Source organism: Manis pentadactyla, chromosome 9 (assembly GCF_030020395.1).
Source record: "Manis pentadactyla isolate mManPen7 chromosome 9, mManPen7.hap1, whole genome shotgun sequence".
NCBI classification, from domain to species: Eukaryota; Metazoa; Chordata; class Mammalia; order Pholidota; family Manidae; genus Manis; species Manis pentadactyla.
In genome coordinates this window covers 92,867,580-92,887,813 of record NC_080027.1, presented here as the reverse complement: position 1 = coordinate 92,887,813, position 20,234 = coordinate 92,867,580, and the positions used below count along the sequence as shown (strand labels likewise).

Sequence of the window (20,234 nt, the reverse complement as noted above, 5' to 3'; positions counted from 1 at the left end):
GCAACTTTGATGCCCAGCTCTGTGTGTGTGTGTGCACACATGTATGTTGAGGAGGATGTGGTCTGTCTTTCTAGCCATGTGGACTCTAATTTGTCCAGATGTGTGCTCTTTGTTCTAAACTTAAAGGTGCACAGGAATCACCACATGATTTAATTAGATAAACTCAAGTGTCCCAGCCACCAGATCTCATTGCCATCAGATCTACAGCAATCAGGAGATGCCACGGTGGTGTTCCGAGTGGCCTCAGAAATCAGGAAGCTGCCACAGGAAAGGTAGGCAGCTTTCAGTGGGTGATGTGAACACCCTCCCAGGCAGTGAGCAGACTTGGGGGGGCAGACTTCCAGGTTTCAAGAGCTTAGCCTGGGGCTGCTCGTGTCCAGTTTAGTGGGGAGACTGCTTCCTGTAAACACACTCACTTTGGGAAAATAAAATTGACAGGCAGAGGGCTTCCCTACCTCAGATACTAATCAGGACACATATACTCTTTGGCTCCACGTGGGAGGCCTTGTGGGAGGGCTGGTGCAGGCATTAGGACACTCCTGAAACTCTGCAGGAACTGCAGGTAGACTGTCTTGCAGTTACACAGTGGCTGAGGGGGACTTTGCCTGTGGAAGGAAGTACAGATACCCTGCTGGCTGAAAGGGAGGTTGAGCCCATACTGTTTGCCGGCAGAGTTCTGTTCACAGCAAATAAGTGTGACAAGGTTAGATGGGAAAAAGCCAGAAACCTGCTTTTTTCCTTTCAATTTTATTGAAACGTTATTGACATACAGCAGTGTTTTTAGTTTCAGGTGTATGCTATATTGCAAGATGATCTCCGCAATATGTTTGGTTAATTTCCATCACCTAATATAGATAGGAAAAAAGAAAAAGAAAAAAGTTTTTTGCTTGTGATGAGAATTTTTAGCAACTTTCAACGTAACTTTCAGGTGTGTTAACTAGAGTCACCCTGTTGTACCTCACGTCCCCAGGACTGACTTATAACTGGAAGCTGGTACCTTCTGACCACCTTCATCCAATTTCCTCTCCCCGTACCCATGGTCTCACCACAATCTTTTTTTCTATGAGTTCATTTTTTCCTCAGATTCCATGTATAAATGAGATTGTACAGTATTTGTCTTTCTCTGTCTGACTTATTTCACTGAGCATAATACCCTCAAGTTTCATCCACGTTGTCACAAAAGGCAGGACTTTGTTCTTTTTTATGGCGGAATACCATTCCATTGTGTATATATATACACCACATCTTCTTTATCCATTTGTTCACCAATGGAGACATAAGTAAATAATGAACACAGTGGTGCAGATATCACTTTAACATGGTGATTATGTTTCCTTTGGGTAAATTCCCAGGAGTGGAATTCCTGGGTCTTATGGTATTTCTATTTTTAGTTTCTTGAGGAATCCTCCATACTGCTTCCCACAGTGGCTGCACCAATTTACATTCCCATCAACAGTGTAGGAGGGTTCCCTTTTCCCCACATCTTCACCAACACTTGTTATTTCTTGCCTTTTGGATAGTGGCCATTCTAACTGGTGCGAGGTGATATCTCATTGTGGTTTTGATTTACATTTTCCTGATGATTAGCAATGTGGACTATTTTTCCTTGTTCCTGTTGTCCACCTGTATTTTTTCTTTAGAGAAATGCCTATTCAGGTCCTCGGCCTAGTTTTAAATTGTTTGTTTTTTTGCTATTGAATTATATGAGCAGAAACTCTTGTGAGAAAACGCCACCTGGCAGGCATGTGCAGGCCCTGTGGCTGGAGGGGTCTCTGGTGTTCTGCCTCCTCTGGGGGACTGAATGTGGGGGCTCCTCTCATCTTTCAGCAAAACAGCTAACCTCCCCCTCTTTCCTTCTTGTGCATGCTGACAGAGGGAACGGCTGAGGAACATCGAACGCATCTGCTTCCTTCTGAGAAAGGTCAGTTCAAGAGTCCCATTCTGGAGGGTGGGTGACCCCGTGGTCATGAAAGGGCTGGTCAGGCTCAGTGCCTGCTTTGTCCTGTCTCCCCAGGAGAGCAAATGGCAGTGGGAGAGAGGGAAGTGGAGCAAGTGGTCAGTTTTTTGGAAACTTATAGAGACAAGAGGAGATAATTAAAAAGGGTGGCCATCAATCCAAGTGTCAGCACAGCCGTGGATATTTGCAAGTGCCCTCTGGTTGACTGAGAGGTTCTTCATCTTCTTATGATGATGAGTAGCGTTTACAGCTGATGCTGCCTCATAGACTGTGGTCCTGTCTGGTGCTGGGCTCAGAGGGCCTTTAGCTGTATGTTGGGTTTCCTTTGAGGTTTCAGTCTCCACTCAGCTCTGCAGTTTGATCATTGGGCGTGTTGGAGGAGTGGGTGGGATGGGAGGTGTCATTAAAGGGGGAGCCAAGCCTTCAGAGATGCTCTGAAGGGCATAGTGATTATTCAGCGCATTCAGAAAGCATATGTGTGCACCATATTCATGTACACACATGCAGGTCAAGCTTGGTACTTAGCACAACTCTGATATAGCTGGGGAAACCCTGCGGCAGAGAAGACTAGTCTGTCACTGTCCAGTCAGGAAAGCGCATGTTTTTTGCAGCAGAGTGTAGAGAAGAGCAACCTGCAAGTAAAATAGTAGCCCCCATAGCCTTGAGCCAGAGGGCATCCCTGATGTCTGTCCAGAGCAGATGGCTTACAGGCTGTGGGAAGGCCACCCATCAACACTTAAGGAATTCTTGCACCTTCTGGGACTAGGAGAGAAATGAAATGCCATGCCAACATTTATAAAAGGGAAACAATTTTGCAAGCTTTGGAAATATTTTCTAAATTTCAATAATGATACCTTTCACTGGGAGAGAGCTTAATCAAGATGTTAACTATTTTTCTAGCTAATGACTTGTCCTTCAGTGTTTTCCAAGAAACTCAGTTTGCTCAAGTTCTGCATCTTGCATGTCACAGCAGGAAAGTAGCTCAGATAATGGAAAGGGTAGTGATGGGAGGAATAAAGAATGGTCCAGAAAAATAACATGATGTTTGGTATTAAGGGTAACTCATGAATTTGTAAATATTTTTCCCAGACATCTTGGACACCAGTAACCCACTCCAGCTGGCACTTGCATAGCCTCTGGTTTGTTCTTCCAGACTGACACCTAGGTGTCTTTTAATTCTCCTGGTTGCCTTTTATCCACATCCAAATGTACTGTCCTGAATTCCCTGGCCAGTAATCCATTTCCATCACACTGGAGCCTTATTTATCCTTCTGCATTGCTCGACCACTGACCCTGGCCAGCCAGTGGGCACTGGCCTGTGGATGCCTCTGCCAGGGTCCTGCCTCACAGCTCTGGACCTTCAGAGTCAAGCCAAGGACATGCAAGTGCAGGTTATGCAAAAATTAGTATCCCATTTTCAAATTTGCATGTGGTTTGCATACATTTCTATCAACATAGGCCAAGGCATTTTACTCTAGGAAACATACTCTAAGTGGTTTTCCTGGCTTTTGTCCTTGTCATTGACTCCGTCCTGCTGCCTCAGTGGATGCAATGGCTGGTCATTGCTAGGGGAAATGTCAGGGAGGGAAGTTCAAGGCAGACATTGGCGGACAGGCAACACTGGCACGGAGACTTCAGCATCTTGCCTGCACCTGATTGCTCGTTCTGCAGCCTTGGTCTTCTGTCCCCTGCCTGGGAGCTGCACTGGGGGGCCGGTGCCCCTAGACCAGCGTCAGCGGAAGCCATGTGCCTGCAGCTCTGTTCCTGCTTTGGTTCTCTTGCTGGAGCCCTGTCTTTGCTTTCGACACTTGGCTCTGTGAGTTCTTTGCTGTATCCATGTGCCCTGGACACCGAGGTTCTTTTCATCAGCATCAGTGTGGCTTCTTTCTGGACGTAATTCAAAATTGTTGGTGTTTCTGATTGGCCATTGAGATCTTGCAGTCATTCACATGTTTTCAGCCTGATTTGGTAACTCTTTGTTCTCAGACTCACTTAGATCCTGGGCCTGTGGGTCTGTTTCCTCCTGCTAGAATGGACTAGAATGGAAGTGCAGTCAGGACGATGACTCTGTTCCATTCACTGTCATGTCTGGTGATGCAGTAGGTGGGAGAGGGCAGAGTCTGTTGTGGGAGCTCAGCAGATATTATTAAGTGTGTTCGTGAAGAAGTGCTAACTTTCTGGTGCTTCTGTAACTACATCGTTGTTGGCCACGTGGATAATCAATGACCCTTTCATTCCTCTGTTGCACAGTGGCCATGGTGTATATCACAGAGCTTATCTGTTTCAGCACCTGCATCAGACTGTGTTTTAAAATCAGAGGTGACGCGGTAGTGCATTCAGTATTGCTGCAGATGTCGCCAGCCTGTCTCACCTGCTCTGCCCTCTGCACTGTTTCCGTTTTATCCTCTCCGATATCCTCTCAGCCGATAAGGTTCCCTCCGCTGGAGAGGTGGTGTAGAGTGGTTGCATGCAGACTCTGCTGCTTCTAAATCCTGCCTGTGCTCCGATTGTCTGTGTAACTCGTAGTGTGACTCTGAAGCAGGGGCAGTAAGAACAGCATCCTCTTTGTGGAATTACAATAATTAAATGAGATCATACATGTGCATCCTGCACATAAATGTGCAGCGTATGCTCAGGGCTATCCTGATTCACACCTGCTGTGAAAACCCCTTATAAAGCCCTGAGCAGCACATGCTGTTGAAGCGGCCCAGGGGACCCCTGGCTGGTGGTCCCTGCTTCATGCTGCCTCCCATTTTCTTAGGTTGGTGTCACCTGACGTTGGAGCAGAGGCACGAGGCAGGTGCCTGGGTCCCCCTCCCTGTGGTCCCTCCTGGATGCCTGCTGAGCTCAGGGTCCCAGGCAGTGAGTGCAGGAAAGGGGTGGGGGTAACAGGTCTGCTTAGCATCACCATCTGGGACTGTACCTTCCAAGAAATTTCTTGGAACTTGTCTCCTAAACCCCCAGAATGTGATGCATCTCAGCGGCTGGTTGTTGTTGAACCTCCTCCTCAGCTTTCTTGGGAGAAAGGAAGGGGTTTTTCAAAGTGCAGCCATTTTTAGCTCTAGAATTATCAGAAAACGTGTTCTTTGGGTAATTGAACTGCAGGATTCTTGTGCCAATTTGCACTTATGACTCACTTTTCATGGCAGGTGCCACTCATTTTTTGGGCTGCTCTGGCTGCAGCGCGGGTCGGCTTCATGGTCATGAAATGCAGGCTCGGAGTAGGAAGCATCCAGGAAGGCAGAGGGACTGCTGCTTTGGGGCATGTCAGTGGCCCTCATAGGGAGGACACTGGCAGGGCCCAGTGCATTTCCAGGCTCAGGGGGAAGCTGGAGGAAATGAACATGAGTGAGGGCCCAAGTCCAGCATAAGGATAAGGAGAAACATCCTTCATCAAACTGTGTGATTGGCCTTCCCAGGTGATGAAACATCACCTCCCTTTGTCCACAATGGACAACCAGCATCTGAAATGGTTTCAAGTGACACCGAGCCTGGCTGGGATGGGGTGCTTAGGTGGGTGACTGGGGAGGTTCCCTCTGGCTTCACAGGTCTTGAGTCTCCATTTCACCCAGGTTCCCTGAGGGCATATCCTGCATTGCTGTGGGTACCCAGACATTGGTGGGGTTCACAGCTGGGTGGGTGGGTGGACATTGTCATTCCCTGACAGGTGAGCAATGGTAATGTGCTGGGGAAGAGGAGGAGAGCTCACTGTGGCCAGGGAGCTGGGGGGTGGGGAGGCGTTGGTGGGAGTGGGCAGGTGCCCCGGGGCTACTTCTGGAAGGAACAGGGCAGTGCTAAGGCCAGAAGTGTTACCACTAGCGACTCCCTGTGCCCCCTCCCCTCTCATGCTCCTCAGAGCCTTGTCTCTTTCTCAAGGGAGGTGTTGTGGTGTGACGCAAAGCTGATGGTGTGAAACCTGAATTCTGAAAGCAGGGTTTGGGGCTGCTGGGGAATGGGTGTGGCACTCGCATAGCACATTGATTTGTTAAAGAGTGACGCTGCATCATTGTTTCCGGTTCTTCATCCTTCCCTGTATCCAGGACTGGCCGTATACTTTGCAGGGCCCTGTGAAGAGTGGAAATGTGGGGCTCCTTGTCAGAATGTCATAACAAATTTTATGGAGATACCCGAGCTTTCAACCAAAAGTAGAGCCCTTCCGAGTGGGGGCCTGTGAGCAGTGGCACTGGCCACGTGCCCCTGCATTCAGTCCTGCCTGTACCATGGCCTCTGCCATGTGATTCTGCATTTCCTCCTGCTAGAAGCAGGGTATGTGTCCACTCTCCACTGATGTCAGGCTCTGCCATGTGATGGGATCTGTCGCTAGACTATGGGCAGACACATGTGTGTGTTCCGAGACCTTAAAGGTTGGCTTCTGGGTGTTTCTGCTCTCCCTCCTGCACTTCTGAAATCATCAGGGCCAGCCCACTGGTTCAAGGAGTGTGAGAGGCATGGGATGCAGACCTGAGCCCACCTGGAGCACAGAGTGACTCCCATGAGAGGCATAGCAATTATAAATGATTGTTGCTTGGAGGCACTGAAAGTTTGAATTTGTTATGCAGCATTGTTATGGCAACAGCTAACTGATACTGTAAACATGTGCCACTTTTATAAGGGGAAAAATCTTTTTTTTTTAAGTGGTTTTATTCTGTCCCAGAAATCAGCCATTTGCTGACTGTACAAATTTATAAATAGACAGTTTCAAACTCTGTCCCAATTTCTTTGACCCAAGAGGAGGCCACTAAATGCATTTATATACCACAGCCCAGAGAAAGACCCACGTCACTTTGGATCACAATTTTTGTCATGCACTAACTTCTTGGGAGAATGGGAAAGACGGTGTCTTTTCTTTCATTACTGCCACCAGGTATCGGCTTGATTTCCAGTCTTCTTAGCTGTTAATGTAGCTCTTCCTGCAGGGCTATGGAGAGAATGGTGTATTTTAATTGAGAGACATAAAACAGGGGAATGGGATACCTTACTCAGAGGCAGCTGTGTGGAATGCCCTAGAGACCGGACTCGGAAGTTTTCCAGATCAGAATTCTCTGTCACTTGGGGGATTTCTGAAGTGTGAGGATGGTGGCGGCTGCTTGTGTTTCCTGAGTGGCTGCTCTTTGCCTCTCAGAGTGCCCACTCTCCTCATTGTCACACAGCTGATGAAGTAGCCACAGCCAGTAGCCCAGTGCACAGATGAGGAAACTGTCTTAGCGACGTGGTCTCGTGTCCACAAGTCCGTAGAGCTGGGATGTGAGTCTAACTAGAGCCTGCATGCCTATAACTGTGTTGTAGGGAAATAGTTGGTTCTCTGAAACACACTCTTCGAGGACCACACTGGTCCTGCTCCATTACTTTAAAGGGAAGGTACCGATACCAGAACTGCCTAGGGCCTCAGGGACCCTGTGGCATGCTTGGCTTGCCCCATCAAAGCTGGCTGGGTTCCTTTAAGGCTGTTTTCTGCTGCCATTGAAGGCCCTGGAAGGATGGTTCGCCTCTAGAGGGAATGTCTGAAGAAAAGTAAAAATACCCCTGGAACAAAACTTGCTAAACTAGTTCAGAAACTGTGTCTCATGCATAATTTATTTCTAGATGCTTTCTGTGGCAAACTCCTTGTTAGAGGGAAAGGAGCAACACTACTCACAGTGTAAATACTGTTGTCATGAGGTAGCTGAGCCAGGGGCTGGAGGCAGAACACAGCCTTGTCTTCTCTCCATGCTGTTCCTCAGTGGGACACAAGGTTGATGTTCAGCCCATGATCAGGAGATGAAATGCTGGGGCTAGAGTGGGCCTGTGAGGTCATCTAGACAGACAGCTCCTGTTCAGACCAGGAAGTCGAGACCCAGAAGGCTAGGTGGTGAGACCCCAGAACTGGCATGGTGGACTGCCTGGCGGCTCATGTCCGTCTCTGAGTCTGATGTCCCCTGGAGGCTCTCTGAGGACAGGCACCAATCCTCCCTTGCCCAGTGGGTTATCTACAGGGCCAAGTGTAGGGTTTTTGAATGAGTAATAACATTTCCCCACTCTGCCCCATATCAAGGGCCATTTCACTGTGAGTGCATTTACTATGCATGAGCTTTTTCTCCCCCTGTCCCCAGTTTCTCACAACCCTCACCAGTTTAGCATCTGATAGGGCTGGGACTAAGGTTGCCCACCCCTTTGTATTCTGGGATTCAAGCCAAAAGTCATGGAAAAGATTCTTGGTTATTTCCAAATGAGCAGTTCTCCAGTGAGAACTGATCCTTTCTATGTAAATTCATGGGAAGTAATATTGGGTAATATTATCATCTGCAGCAGAATTACAAGTGTGAGGATAGCACCATAGGTGTTCCTTCAGTGAAAACTCTACATTCTTCCCATCTTGACAGCTGTACAGAAACCTTAGCCCCTTCCCATTGTAAGGGATGGCCCATTAGCTGTAGGTGTTCAAGGACTTCACTTTCACAGTTCTGCCCATTTGCAAGCAACTCTAAAGGTCAACCACATGTAGCAATCTGCAATATATCTGTTTGTGAATTTGAATCCTGCATGTTTTTATGCTAGTGGCACAAGCATGTTACTTAGTCAGCTGCCTAGCACCCTCATGGCTACCTGGCTTCATTGTTCTCTGCTCCTTATTCTACACCAAGGACTTCTCATTCATTGCCTAGAGAAAGCTCTTACAATTTTCAGTGAAACTTCGCTGCCTTTATTGTGAAGAATCATATGCTAGCATAGTATGAGGAAGCAGCAAATTGTGGAATCAGCTGTCCTTTGTGCTTGTCATTAGTAGAACTGGTGGTTTCTAATCATTTTGCATATTGAAATACGCCATGGAGGTTTTCCAGTGTACATTTTCTTAGGAACAGCTTTCAGAAGTTCTGCTCTGGAAGGTCTTGGGAGGGTTCTGTCATCTGTATTTTGGGAATGTCTATGTGTGCTCCTCAAGGCAGCCATGGTGGAGGAAACAGTGCAGGAAATATCTGGTGACTTGGTAGTCAGCAGATGTGCTGGTGACTCCTAAGCGGCTCCCAGGATCTGGAGAACTGGATCTGCTGAGGGAGAGGAGCTTCACCCCAGACAGGCTGGCATCAGAGGCAGGTGTGGCCAGCTGCTGCCCAGGGTGAGCCCTGGGCTCCAGGAGCCTCTCCCCAGCATGCTCTGGCCTGGCTGTATGTGGGGAAACATTTCCTGACCTGTGACATGACTTAATGTGGCTTGGAGTTAAATGTGGGGATGCATAATTAACTTCACAAAGGAAGTCCAGCTGCCCTCATGGTGGTGGAGCGAGACACCCTGAAAGTATCCATGACCTTCAGGCACATCCCCAAGAATGGTCTCCAAACTTGGTTATTCCTCATGTCACATCTGGAGAGCTTCTTACAAACACAGATTCCAGAATGCCCACCCTGCTATGGTTAATTTTATAGGTCACCTTGGCTGGGCCACAGTGCCAAATATGTGGTCAGACATTATTCCAAATGTTTCTGTGAGGATGTTTGGATGAGATTAATTTAACTGATTTAATTTGGTGGACTTTGAATAAAGCAGATTGTCCTCCACAGTATGGATGGGCCTCATCCAATCAGTTGAAGGTCTTAGTAGAACAAAGACTGACCTCCTCAAGCAAGAAGAATTCTTCAGCAGATGCCCTGCAGATTTCAAGTGCAACACTGGCTCTTCCAGGATCTCCAGCCTGTTGGTCCTCCCTGCAGAGTCTGGACTTACCAAACCACTGCAACTACATGAGCCAATGCCTTAAAATTTCTTTCTCTCCATGTACACGTGTGTACTTACACACATGCACATGTACACATGCACACACACACATGCATCCTGTTGGTTCTGTTTCTCTGGAGAACCCTGACTAATACATCCCCCTTGGTACTTGGAAGTTCAGGGTCAATAGGTTTTGGGGAGGCCCTGAGATGCTGTGTAACTGTGTCTCCTGTGAGTTGGGTAAGAGGATCTGCCTTCCCTAGATGGTAAATCCTTCACTCAAGGTCACCTAGCTGATGGGTCTGTTTCCAGAGCCTGTGCTCACTGCCTTTCTCTCTTGTTGCTTCCATCCACAGCAGCCAGGAACTTTCCACACCTTTTGTAGAGGTTCTTGCCCCTCTCTGCAGGCCACTAACCAAGAGTGATGATCCCTCGATTTCCCCTGGGGTCCCCACAGAGTGTGGGGACAGGAAAAAGGAGGCCAGCCAATTTATAGCACTTATGGGCAAAGCAGACCCTTGCTGCTGACCTGGCAACACAGGTGGGTGGGCTCTCGGTAGTTTGGCTCTGAGAACCACCAACTCACTGACTGTCCTGACAGAACAGCTCTGTGCTCTGTAACACCTCTTCTCTCATTAATATGACAAGGCATCCAGGTGCTGCAGGGGGTCTGGAGGCGGGACAGCATGTCAGGGTGTGGGTGATGGGTGAGGAAGGCACAGAGGAGCTGCTCTGTTGGGGGCCGTCCAGCTGAGGGCCTTGTATGGTCATCTGGGGCCCAGGTGCCTCTGGCCTTGGGAGCTTTGCCATCACTCGGGCCTTCCTTACCCACGTAGTCCACAGGGGCTTCACCATAATGACCTTTTGAGTGGCAGGATGGATGGAGAGGAGAGGAGGCCCTTTCTGGGCAGGACATGGCTGGAAGCTGCACATGCCACTCCCTTTGCCCCACTGGCCAGATCTTAGCAAGGCCACATCCAGGCTGATCTGGGGGGCTGTATGCTCAGCTAGAAATCTGGGATTTTATTCCAGAGAGGAAGGGGAAGCCCTGGAGGATGATTGCTGGCCTTGGTCTTAGAGGAATTCAGCCAGCAGAGCAGCCTGTGTGGGCACAGTGCTAACGCACACCCTGGAGCCTCCAGTGCAGGGGAGGTGGGGGTATGCAGGGACCAGGCATTAGAGGCTGAGGGGGTGGTTGACAGCTCCCAGGGCAGTGTCGATATCCTTGGCTTGGAAGAGGGAGCGGAGTGGTCTTGGGTGTTGGGCCTTGGTGGGGGGGCTTCCCATGGGAACTGAGTGTCATCATCATCCAGGTGGAGGTCATTGAGCACCTGCTGTGTGCATAGTCCTGTGTTCTGTGCTGAGGGTGTTATAGACTTGTGTGTGTGTGTGTGTGTGTGTGTGTGTGTGTTGTGAAGACATGCTCAGTCCAGCTAAAAGGGATCCTGTTTATTCTGTGAATTCCTGCCTGAGAGCCTCTGAAGTCCTGATCACAGAATACGTTATGTTATAGTTGCTTGTGCATGTATCTCGCACAGTTATATTGGAGTGGCAGGGATTGTGTCCCCCTGAATTTTGTATCTTCTCATTACCCAGCGTGGTTTCATGCTAATGAGTTAAATGGACTAGTGAACACAAGCCAGCCACCACTTAAGATTGTGGACTGCTGTTTGCATAATGCACATGGTAGGAAGCTCACTGCTGAGCGTGGGGTAAGGCAAGTGGAGGGGACCAGAGAGGGCAGGGGCAGGTGATGCACTGGTCTCATCCGAGCATGCTCACTGCCCAGTGGGGGGGTGCCAACGGAGGTAAAGCCCTTGTTTTCAGCCTTGCTGTGCCTTGGAGTCACCCAGGAGCTTACAAATGCGGTCTGTGGTCCCACCTGCAGAGCTCCCAACTCTTGGTCTGGACGTGGCCTGGCTTTGGGGTTTGAAAAGCCCCCAGGAGATTCTGGTGTTCAGCAAGGCCACACACCCCTGGGCTAGAGGGCAGGCCAGGCCTTGGCAGGGTAGCTGGGGCCCCCAGGGTATGATGTGGAGAGCCATCATTTTCTGAATGGCACCAGAATAAAAGCAGTACTTTTCCCACAGGTGCCCGGGTGGGCTAAGGAGCAAGTGCCCAACTTCCTACTTCCAGGGAGACGGTCAGTTCAGCAGGGCTCACGGGAGTAATCCGCAGACAACTTGTTTTCTTGTTGGGACTGTTGCTTCCAAATGCTCCCTTTTACAAAATGTGGTAAAAAGCAGAAATTCTGTTTTTCACCCCCCCATCCCCCGCCACATGCTCAGCCTTCCAGATATTCAGTCTTGCCCTCTTGTCCTTTTCCAAATGACTGAAAAAGCAAGAAATTTCTGGTTATGTTTCTAGGCCACAAAATGTACCCACATTACCAAATCTTAATGGCCACTTATTCATGTAGCACTGCTGAGCCCCTACTCCTCCCTGAAGTTAAAAAGGGGCTCCAGTGCATGCTGAGGCAGGGCCAACAGAGGGCCCCACGATTCAGATGAGAATTCCTAGGGGCTCCCGGCTCATGCTTAGTTGGTTCATATGCTCCAGATGTATCTTCTTCCCACAGATTAGCTGTATTGCTGTAGCATCATGCTGGCTCTATTTGCAACTTATATGGGATTTGTTATTCTCTAGGCAATTTGGGGCGCTGGTCCTCCTCCAGCTCTGAGTTTCATTGGCTCTGATTCCTAAGCTTCTCCATGGCATAGACAATTACAAAGCTCATGGAGTTTTGTTTCATTAGACTAGGACCAGGCGCTAGATAAGAAAATGCCCTGAATAAGTGAAATGTGCCATACAAATGCAAAGTGCCATTAAAGAGACAGAAAAAGCATGCTGTTCCCTTCCTGTATCTGCCACATGGTCAAAGCCCTGAGGAAGTTCTGAAGGACAGTGGTTTCCGACTGTTGCACAGGGAGGTGGCGGGAAACAGTGCAGCTCTGCCCTTCTGGTCTTTCAGTGCTGGTGTCACTGCTGTTACTGCCCTACGCAGCAGCTGCTGGGGACCTGATAGGACCAATAAAGGAGCCCGCATACGCCAGTGCCCACCCTCGGGGAACATAGACGTTCAGATCGCCCAGCCGGTGTATGGATGGCTGGAAACTGTACATCCGTGAGGGCCTGTGGGATGCTCCTTGTGTACACTGCACTTCCTTGCATGCCACTGTGACATGCCAGCTGCTAGTAGCCACCGAGTGCCGGACATCCGGTGTTTCAGTTACTGGACTTGTGGCGGAAGGCAGTGTGGAATGAGAGCATCAGAGGCTTCTGAATATGCTTGTTTTCCCCAGCAGACTGCAGGCCTGGTGAGGGCAGTTCTGTGTCCTTGTTCCCTGCTTAGCACTGCACTGGATTATGGCGAACAGCACACGTTCAGTAGGGCTTTGCTGCACAGCCAGGTGAGGGCACAGAGACCCCATGCCCGGGCAGTACCTTTCCTCTTGGTATTTCATTTGTTCTCACAGCAACTCAGGAAGGTGCAAACGGGAACTGAGGACAGGGCTGCATCACTTGCCCAGACCATTCAGTGGTCAGGGCTGCCTCTGGACTCAAGTCCACACTGACTCCCAAACTCCTGGCCTGTGAGTAGCCCTATGTTTCCACACAGCAGGGATGAAGACACGGTTCCCTGTATGTCCCAGGACCATTCTGCACCCTTGGGTATCTCAGAGTTTTGCACTTGCGCACTGTGCTTTGACACACGTGTTCCATTTTGCCACGTGCTCTTCCCTTCTTAGCTGATCCTCACCCTCCAAGTCAAGATGTTTTGACCAAAGTCTCAATTTCAAAACACTGTTGGAAAATGGGTAGCTTGGGAGGAAGAGCATTCAGAAGATACTCACCCTTGTTACCTGTAGTGTATCCTGGTGTGACACAAACAGCTGCCCCAGCCCTCCCTCACTGAAGCTGTCCTCTGAAAGGTGCATAGACCATGGGCAGAGTCTAGTACAGCTGGACATTTTACAGGGTAAAAATGTCCCCTGTAAGGGATGTTAACAGAGCGGTGTAATGAACAGCACCTTCACCTGCCAGTGGGGCTGCTGTTTCCTCCCTCCTGCATGATGCAGAACACACACTTTCTTGGCTGGACCATCAGTTGCACACCTTGTGATCCTTCACCCCTAAACATGTGCTCCAACATACCATGACTCACTGTCACACCCAAGGACTGTCATGAACATGGCACAGTCCTCTTTCCTCATTTTCCCAGTAATGCTCATCATAGTTTTTTTCAAATCCAGATCCAATCAAGTGTTGCACGTTGCGTATAGTTGTTATGTTTCCCACAATCTCCTATAATCTGTAACGGTGTCTCCACTTCTTTCCATGGCACTGGTCTTCTACTAGAGTCCCTGGACGTGGATAGGCTTTTGGAGTTCCCCAGGGATTTTCAGGACCAGAGGCTGGCAGGGCAGGCCTGGGGCTGGCCCTTCTCACTCCCCAGTCCTCAGTCCTCAGCCCCAGGAGCAGCCCTCCGGGACCCCGCTTTCTGGAAGTGTGCCTCCCCCACCGCCTCGAGTTTGCTCTTGATGGTCTCCAGTCACAGTTGCTTGGATCAGCTGCTTTTCTGGCTGCTCAGCTGCTTCGCCTCCTCCCAGGATCTGTGCTCCTTCTGGGTGTTGGGGCTGGAGGTCTGCAGTATTTCACAGCGTTCTGTGGTGCACACTGACGGCTGGGGCGGCCTGGCAGGTTGTGAGTGCTCTGCTCTAGCTACACTGTTAATTAAATGCCGTTTGCACCAGGAGCACAGATCAGGTGCCTCCCCCTCCCACTTCTTGCTCTTTCCTCCTCCACTGAACCTAGCTGGCTCAGCTCATGGACACTTGTGGGAGTCTTTGCCGCCTTCCTCCATGGGGGTCTGTGCCCTTCCGTGGGGCCCCCAGCACCTGGGCTGGAACCCACCCTTGCATCTCCTAGCCTGAGCCTGGTGGCTGCAGGTGGGGGCTCCATGAGCCGATGGAGGCAGGGGGAGAAAGGTGGGCTGCCTCGGGAAGCCCGCAGGCCCACTCCTCCAGGCCAGACTGCAGAGCACCAGGGCAGAGTGGTTGTGCTTCTGGTCCAGCTCCTTCACTGAAGAGACATGGAATGAGGGAGACAGAGACCCCCTCAGCACCCCAAGTGGAAGAGTTGGGCCTGCATCTGTCTCCTCCTTCAAGTCCTTCTCTGTACTTGTTATTGGTTATTTATATCACTTTACTGAACTGGGCTATCCGTTGCCTCACTCTCCAAATCCTTGACCCCCGTCCTTCATGGGGGTCCCTGGTGCTGTGTTCTCCTGCAAAGGCCCAGCCTGTGCTTGGCTGACCCTTTCTGACCACAGGAAGAGAAGTCCATTTCAATGCAAGCGGCAGCAAGATGTAACTGGGAGAACAGCCTGGGCGATGAAAGCCTACGACCACAACCACCACCCCAGCCTCTTCCACCTTGGATAAAGGGTTCTATGCTGCTTTGGAACATCATGGGCACCCCTTATTGGTATGGGCAACCGGCTGTAAAGTTCCTGGAAGCTGTTTTCTTCTCTGTGTGGAAAGCAGTGTGAGTGGTGGGACAGCTCCTTGCACGTTGCTGTTCAGGCATGGCCAACAGCACTTCAGTCCCCTGAGCCCACTCAGACCTACAGGGTCAGAGCCTGCATTTTGCGGGTCTCCAGGAGATTTGTATGCACATTATTTTGAGCCACTTTTCAGCATTTAATGAGCACCCTCTGTGTGCCAACCAGCGGGCAGGGAGGGTGGAAGCCAGTGCCTCCCCTGGGGACGCACCCCCCCCATTCAGTTCCACTGTCCCATGAGCCCTGAGCTGCAGGACACCAGGTCCTCGCTGCTGGTGCCCAGCTCTGTCTCTCCCATGCCTGTCATGCTGCCCCATCCTAGCTCCTGACCGCTGCTTTCCTTGTGTCCGGACTCTGGTGGGCTCTTGGCAGTGCCCACTGATGCTGCCTTCCCCATTGTGGTCCTGCTCTGCTTCACATCCTTGACTCCCCAGTGACCCTCTCTGCCGTGGATCCCTTGAGTCAGACTTCTGACTTGTTCTGGGGCACAGCCACTCCAGCCCCTCTGTCCGGCAACCTCTCTCATTGCTGTCCAGCTCTTTCTCCCCACTCTCAAGCACATTCAGTCTTTCTTGCTCTGAAAACATTTCATTGATTGTGGTAGCTCTTCACACCCACCCATGCCCATCCTCCAACTACTGCCTGATCCCAGAGAGAGTTGTCAGCACCCCTCGCCTCACATCCTCACTCCCACTCATCTCAGAATCCCTTTCAAGGTGTGGCAAACCTGCCTTGCATTCTGTAGAAACTGGTATCCTGAAGGTCACCCTTGCTATCCCAGTGACCAATCCCAACAGGCTGACTTCTCCCCCGGGATCGTCTGTGGTGTGAGCACTAGTCACCTACTTCCTTTTGGCCTCCTGGCATGACACCATTTCGTTTCCTTCTGTCTGGTTATTCTCATCTCCATGCCCTCTGTGACCCCTTCTCTGATGCCCCTGGCATGGGGTTCGTCACATTCTGCACATTTTGTTTTCTTTTTGTTCCGCACTGAGTTGCAATCAGCAGCCTATGGGCCACATACCCCTGCAAATTTGTTTTGTCTATCCAGTTACTATTTTAAGAGTCTGAACACTTCACACAAAAATCAGGATTTTCACCTTCCTTTGGGGGAAACAAATGCAGAGGATCTGGTGCTACTGGAACCATATTCCTCAAGGCAGCAATCAGCTAGAGTTGGGTGGCGGATGCACACAGATGGGATGTGTGCTTTTAACCTGAGTGTGAGATTCTGCTTTCTTCCGAACTCGTCCCCAGGCCTGCAGCATCTATCTCATTCATCCTAGAGCAGCCCCTAAATCTGTGCCTATTGCCTGCTCTCCCTCACTTGAATTCCAGGCAAGCATTTTTAATCATCTATTGAACATCTTCACATGGTCTACTCCTTGCACCTCAAACTCAGTATTGGGGTCACGAGTTCTGATAAATCACTTCTCCATGACTTTGGGTTTGAACCAGTTGAGAACAGACACGAGAGTGTAGATGAGGATTAGAGTAATGTCATACCCAGCCAGCTGCATTGACAGTCATGGCAGGATTCCAGCACCTTCCCATATGAGAGACAGTGTGATCTCCAAGGAGGGTGGGCTCCAGGCTGGTGTTGCCATGGAGGCAGGCTTTGGACCCAGACCACATAAACCTACCACATGCTTGCAGGAGTGGGGATAAGAGCACATGCTGTTTAGGGACAGGCAGGTCCCAGAGCAAGAGAAGCCAGGCCATAGGTGTCCTCCCTAACACTCCCTCAAGATGGGGAAAAGGGGTGAGAGTTCCTATGTTATGGGTGGGGCAGGACTGCAAGGAGTCCTGGCTGGGCACCCTGAATTGAGGGGTCACAGGTCTCCACTCAACTTGCCATAAACTCATTATTGCTTTTTAATCCGTTCTCAGTGAACCCATCCTGGCTGATTGAGAGGCTGCTGTTGGTCTGTGGGTTTGGCTTCGGAATTCCTGCAGGAACCACAGCCCCCACCCCCAAGCCACTTCCTCAAGAGCTCAGACTCTCATTTCCTTTGCCTGGACAATTGCAGTAGCTCCCTGGGTGGTTGCCCCCTGGCCTTTGGTCTTCTTCCTAGTCCCCCGATTCACCCTGTACATCAGTGATGTGATCTAAGCAAACCTTGATCATATATAAATAACTGCCTTATCCAAAAGCCTTCTCTGGATCCCTGCTTTGGAGACTAAATGACCAATACTTAGCACTGCTCCTAAGGCTGTCTGTGGTTTCCTAAGCTGCTTTTTACCCTTATTGAAAACTACTTCCTTTCAAATGCTTATTTGCTCACGCAGCATTTATTGAGTACCTACTATGTGCCAGGGATTGTGCCAAGTTTGGTGACTAGAGATACATATAAGGTGTGTCTGCTGTGATTTCCTTTCTTTGTACCTTTTCTTACACTATTTTATCACCTGGAATGTTCTTCTCTGTTGGCTAAAATATTATCTTTCCATTTCAATTCAAATGTTGCCTCTTCTAGGAAGCCTTCTCTAATTCATTAAACAAGAAATAGTCTGGTACCTGTGCCATGCTGGCACATATGAGGCATTTTATTGCTGAGTATTTATACAATTGCATTTTCTCCAAAGTAGGAAATAGAACAAATGCAGAGAAAAGTGTTTAAAAACACAAATAAATTGAGCACAATCCTAGGTATTACTAAATATAGCTGCTCAGAGACAGATATGTCATGATTAATTAACAATGCATTTGTGAGCCATCTACAGTCCATTTTGAAATAAAGCAGTCTACAAAAATGTTAGATAATGTTTCTTCATCTCTTCCGTTTCATTCCTACTGCAACCAACCTATCTTTTTAATTTTTTTATCCCCTTACTCTTAAGAACCAGAGGTTCCCTTCTTGGTCTCAAAACAAATGCCCACTTTTGCTAAACCATCCATCTTCACTCTGCCAAATTATTACTGCTAACACTGCCATGCTTGTGTCACTCTGTGGCTGGAGGCCTGGGGCTGTTGCATAAGCCCCAGCTGCCTGGCCTGAACTTCATGACTGTCCCCAGGGCCTCTGCTAGCCTGAACTGGGCTGGCCAGGTAAGACCCCTCCATTTGGGCGCACCGTACCTTCCATAGACTCTAAAGGCCATCCACTCCTGTGAAATATGTAACCGTCACTTCAGCTGGGGCTAAGTTCTTCTCTTTACCTCAGCAGCTGCAGCATTGGAAATGCCAATTCCTGGGCCCCACCCTCCGGAAATTCTGAAGTGGCCCTTGGAAATCTGCATTTTTATAAAGATCTACCAAAGGGTTCTGATATGCCACAGTTTTGGGAACCAGTGACTTTGGGAGGGTACCATCACATGATAGGCTCTCCTACTGTCTTGTGCTGTATTTGTGTGTCCGTCTGATCTTTCCTTCTGAGTTGTAGACTTCCTAAAGGCAGGACTGTGTTGTGAAGTCCCATCTTTGTATCACCTGGCAGGGCATCACTCACAGTAACATGGTAAATGACTCAACAAGTGTTTGTTGAATGAATGAATGAATGAATGTGGGAGATGCCTTTGAAGAGGTGAGACTCAAAGGGTGGAAGGAACTTGTATCTGAGTTAAGAGGAAATTGAAGTGGAAAGAAGAGCTTTGAATTTCAGTATTTTGTGCAAAATGCAGGTGGTAATCAGACCTGGGGAGTTGCTTTGAAATCTGTTCATATGCCAGGCCAAAATATTCCTCAGAGATTGGATTATTTCCAGTTTTGAGCAAATGCTCATCTTTATAGGAAGTTCTGATACATACCTTATTATCTGGTTGTTTTGCTTTTGGCTTTCTGATGATCAACTGGGTGTTTTTAAAATAGAATGTCTCAGCTCTCCCAGGAACTGGTCCCTGAGGTTGCTGTGGCAACCACCTTGAAAACTCCAGAAAGCTTTATCCAAGTTTCCGAACCTCTCAGGTTTTCTAGCTGCCACACTGTTTCTAGCAGTGCCCAATGGAGTAACATCAAATAATCCTAATTAACTAACTAGATCTGCTGAAGCTCCTTCAGAACCCCTAGCATGGTCAGTACTGTGGTCAGATGTCCCTCTCTGGGCTGAGCTGGGATGGACCCTGGCTTTCCAGGGACACGTGACCCCAGCACTGTGTTGATTGGTATCAAACACACACTCGATGCCCAGGAGCCCTTTCCCTGCAGCCTGATGGTTTATTTCAGACATAATCCTGCCTTTAGGGCTTCTAGAACATGTCTCCGGTTTTATTGAAAAGCCAAATTGGGGGAAAACCACATAACTGCGAAGTACGTGTGGCCTGATGGTCACACTGAGTCTGCCCTGTTGGTGCCACAGCCCTCGCTGTGCTTTGTCCCGTGTGTGCGGCTCTGGGCCCAGGCTTATTTCTGTAAGTCACAGTGCTGTTGGGGTCCACAGTCAGGGCTGCAGTCCTTGTTGCATCACTAATGGGCTATGTGACCTCAGGCACGTTACCTGCACTTCTCTGAGCAGCAGTTTCCTACCCTGCAAAAGTATTATTATCAACCAACATATTTATATATAGCCCGGCTTCATTGGAAGAAAGGAGAAAAGCATAAGCTGTTCTATACCCAGTATGAAATTTGCCTATTTTAGTACTTTGGCCCGAGTTTTGCTCCTCCTTTTTCAATGTAATTTTTACTTGGTCTTCAACACACAGCGTTAATGTTATGTATCCTCTAAGCAGCCACTACAAGGCCTGGGCTCCTTGAAGTCTGTGCAGCCTCCAGAAACCAGCATGAAAGTCATGGACAGGATGTCACCAGTGGCCCCGTGTTTCAGTTGTCCATTCCCAGAGTTCTCTATCAGACAGCATCACAAAAGCATATACTTTTTTTTTTTTTTTTACTGAAGTGAACTTAATGTAGAATATATTAATTTTAGGTGTATGACATAGTGATTAACAGTTATCTACATTACAAAATTTTCACCACAATAAATGTGGCTACCATCTGGCACCATCCCAAGTTGTACAGAATTACTACATTCCCTGTGCTGTATTTTCATCCCCATGACTTACTTACTTTATAATTAGAAGTTTGTCCCT

The 20,234-nt window shown here is 49.1% G+C and overlaps 1 protein-coding gene across 3 annotated transcripts in view; it reads left to right on the top strand.

Moving 5' to 3' along the window:
• Positions 1 to 20,234, top strand: part of CNIH3 (cornichon family AMPA receptor auxiliary protein 3) — a 106,199-nt gene that overhangs the window by 37,802 nt on the left and 48,163 nt on the right. For 2 of the 3 annotated variants that reach the window (XM_036894483.2, XM_036896840.2), the window contains exon 3: positions 1,874 to 1,921. The exons of the other annotated variant lie outside the window; for it this stretch is intronic. In XM_036894483.2, coding sequence (XP_036750378.1) covers positions 1,874 to 1,921 — 48 coding nt within the window. The remainder of the gene's footprint in view (positions 1 to 1,873; positions 1,922 to 20,234) is intronic. 3 annotated transcript variants of the gene reach the window in all.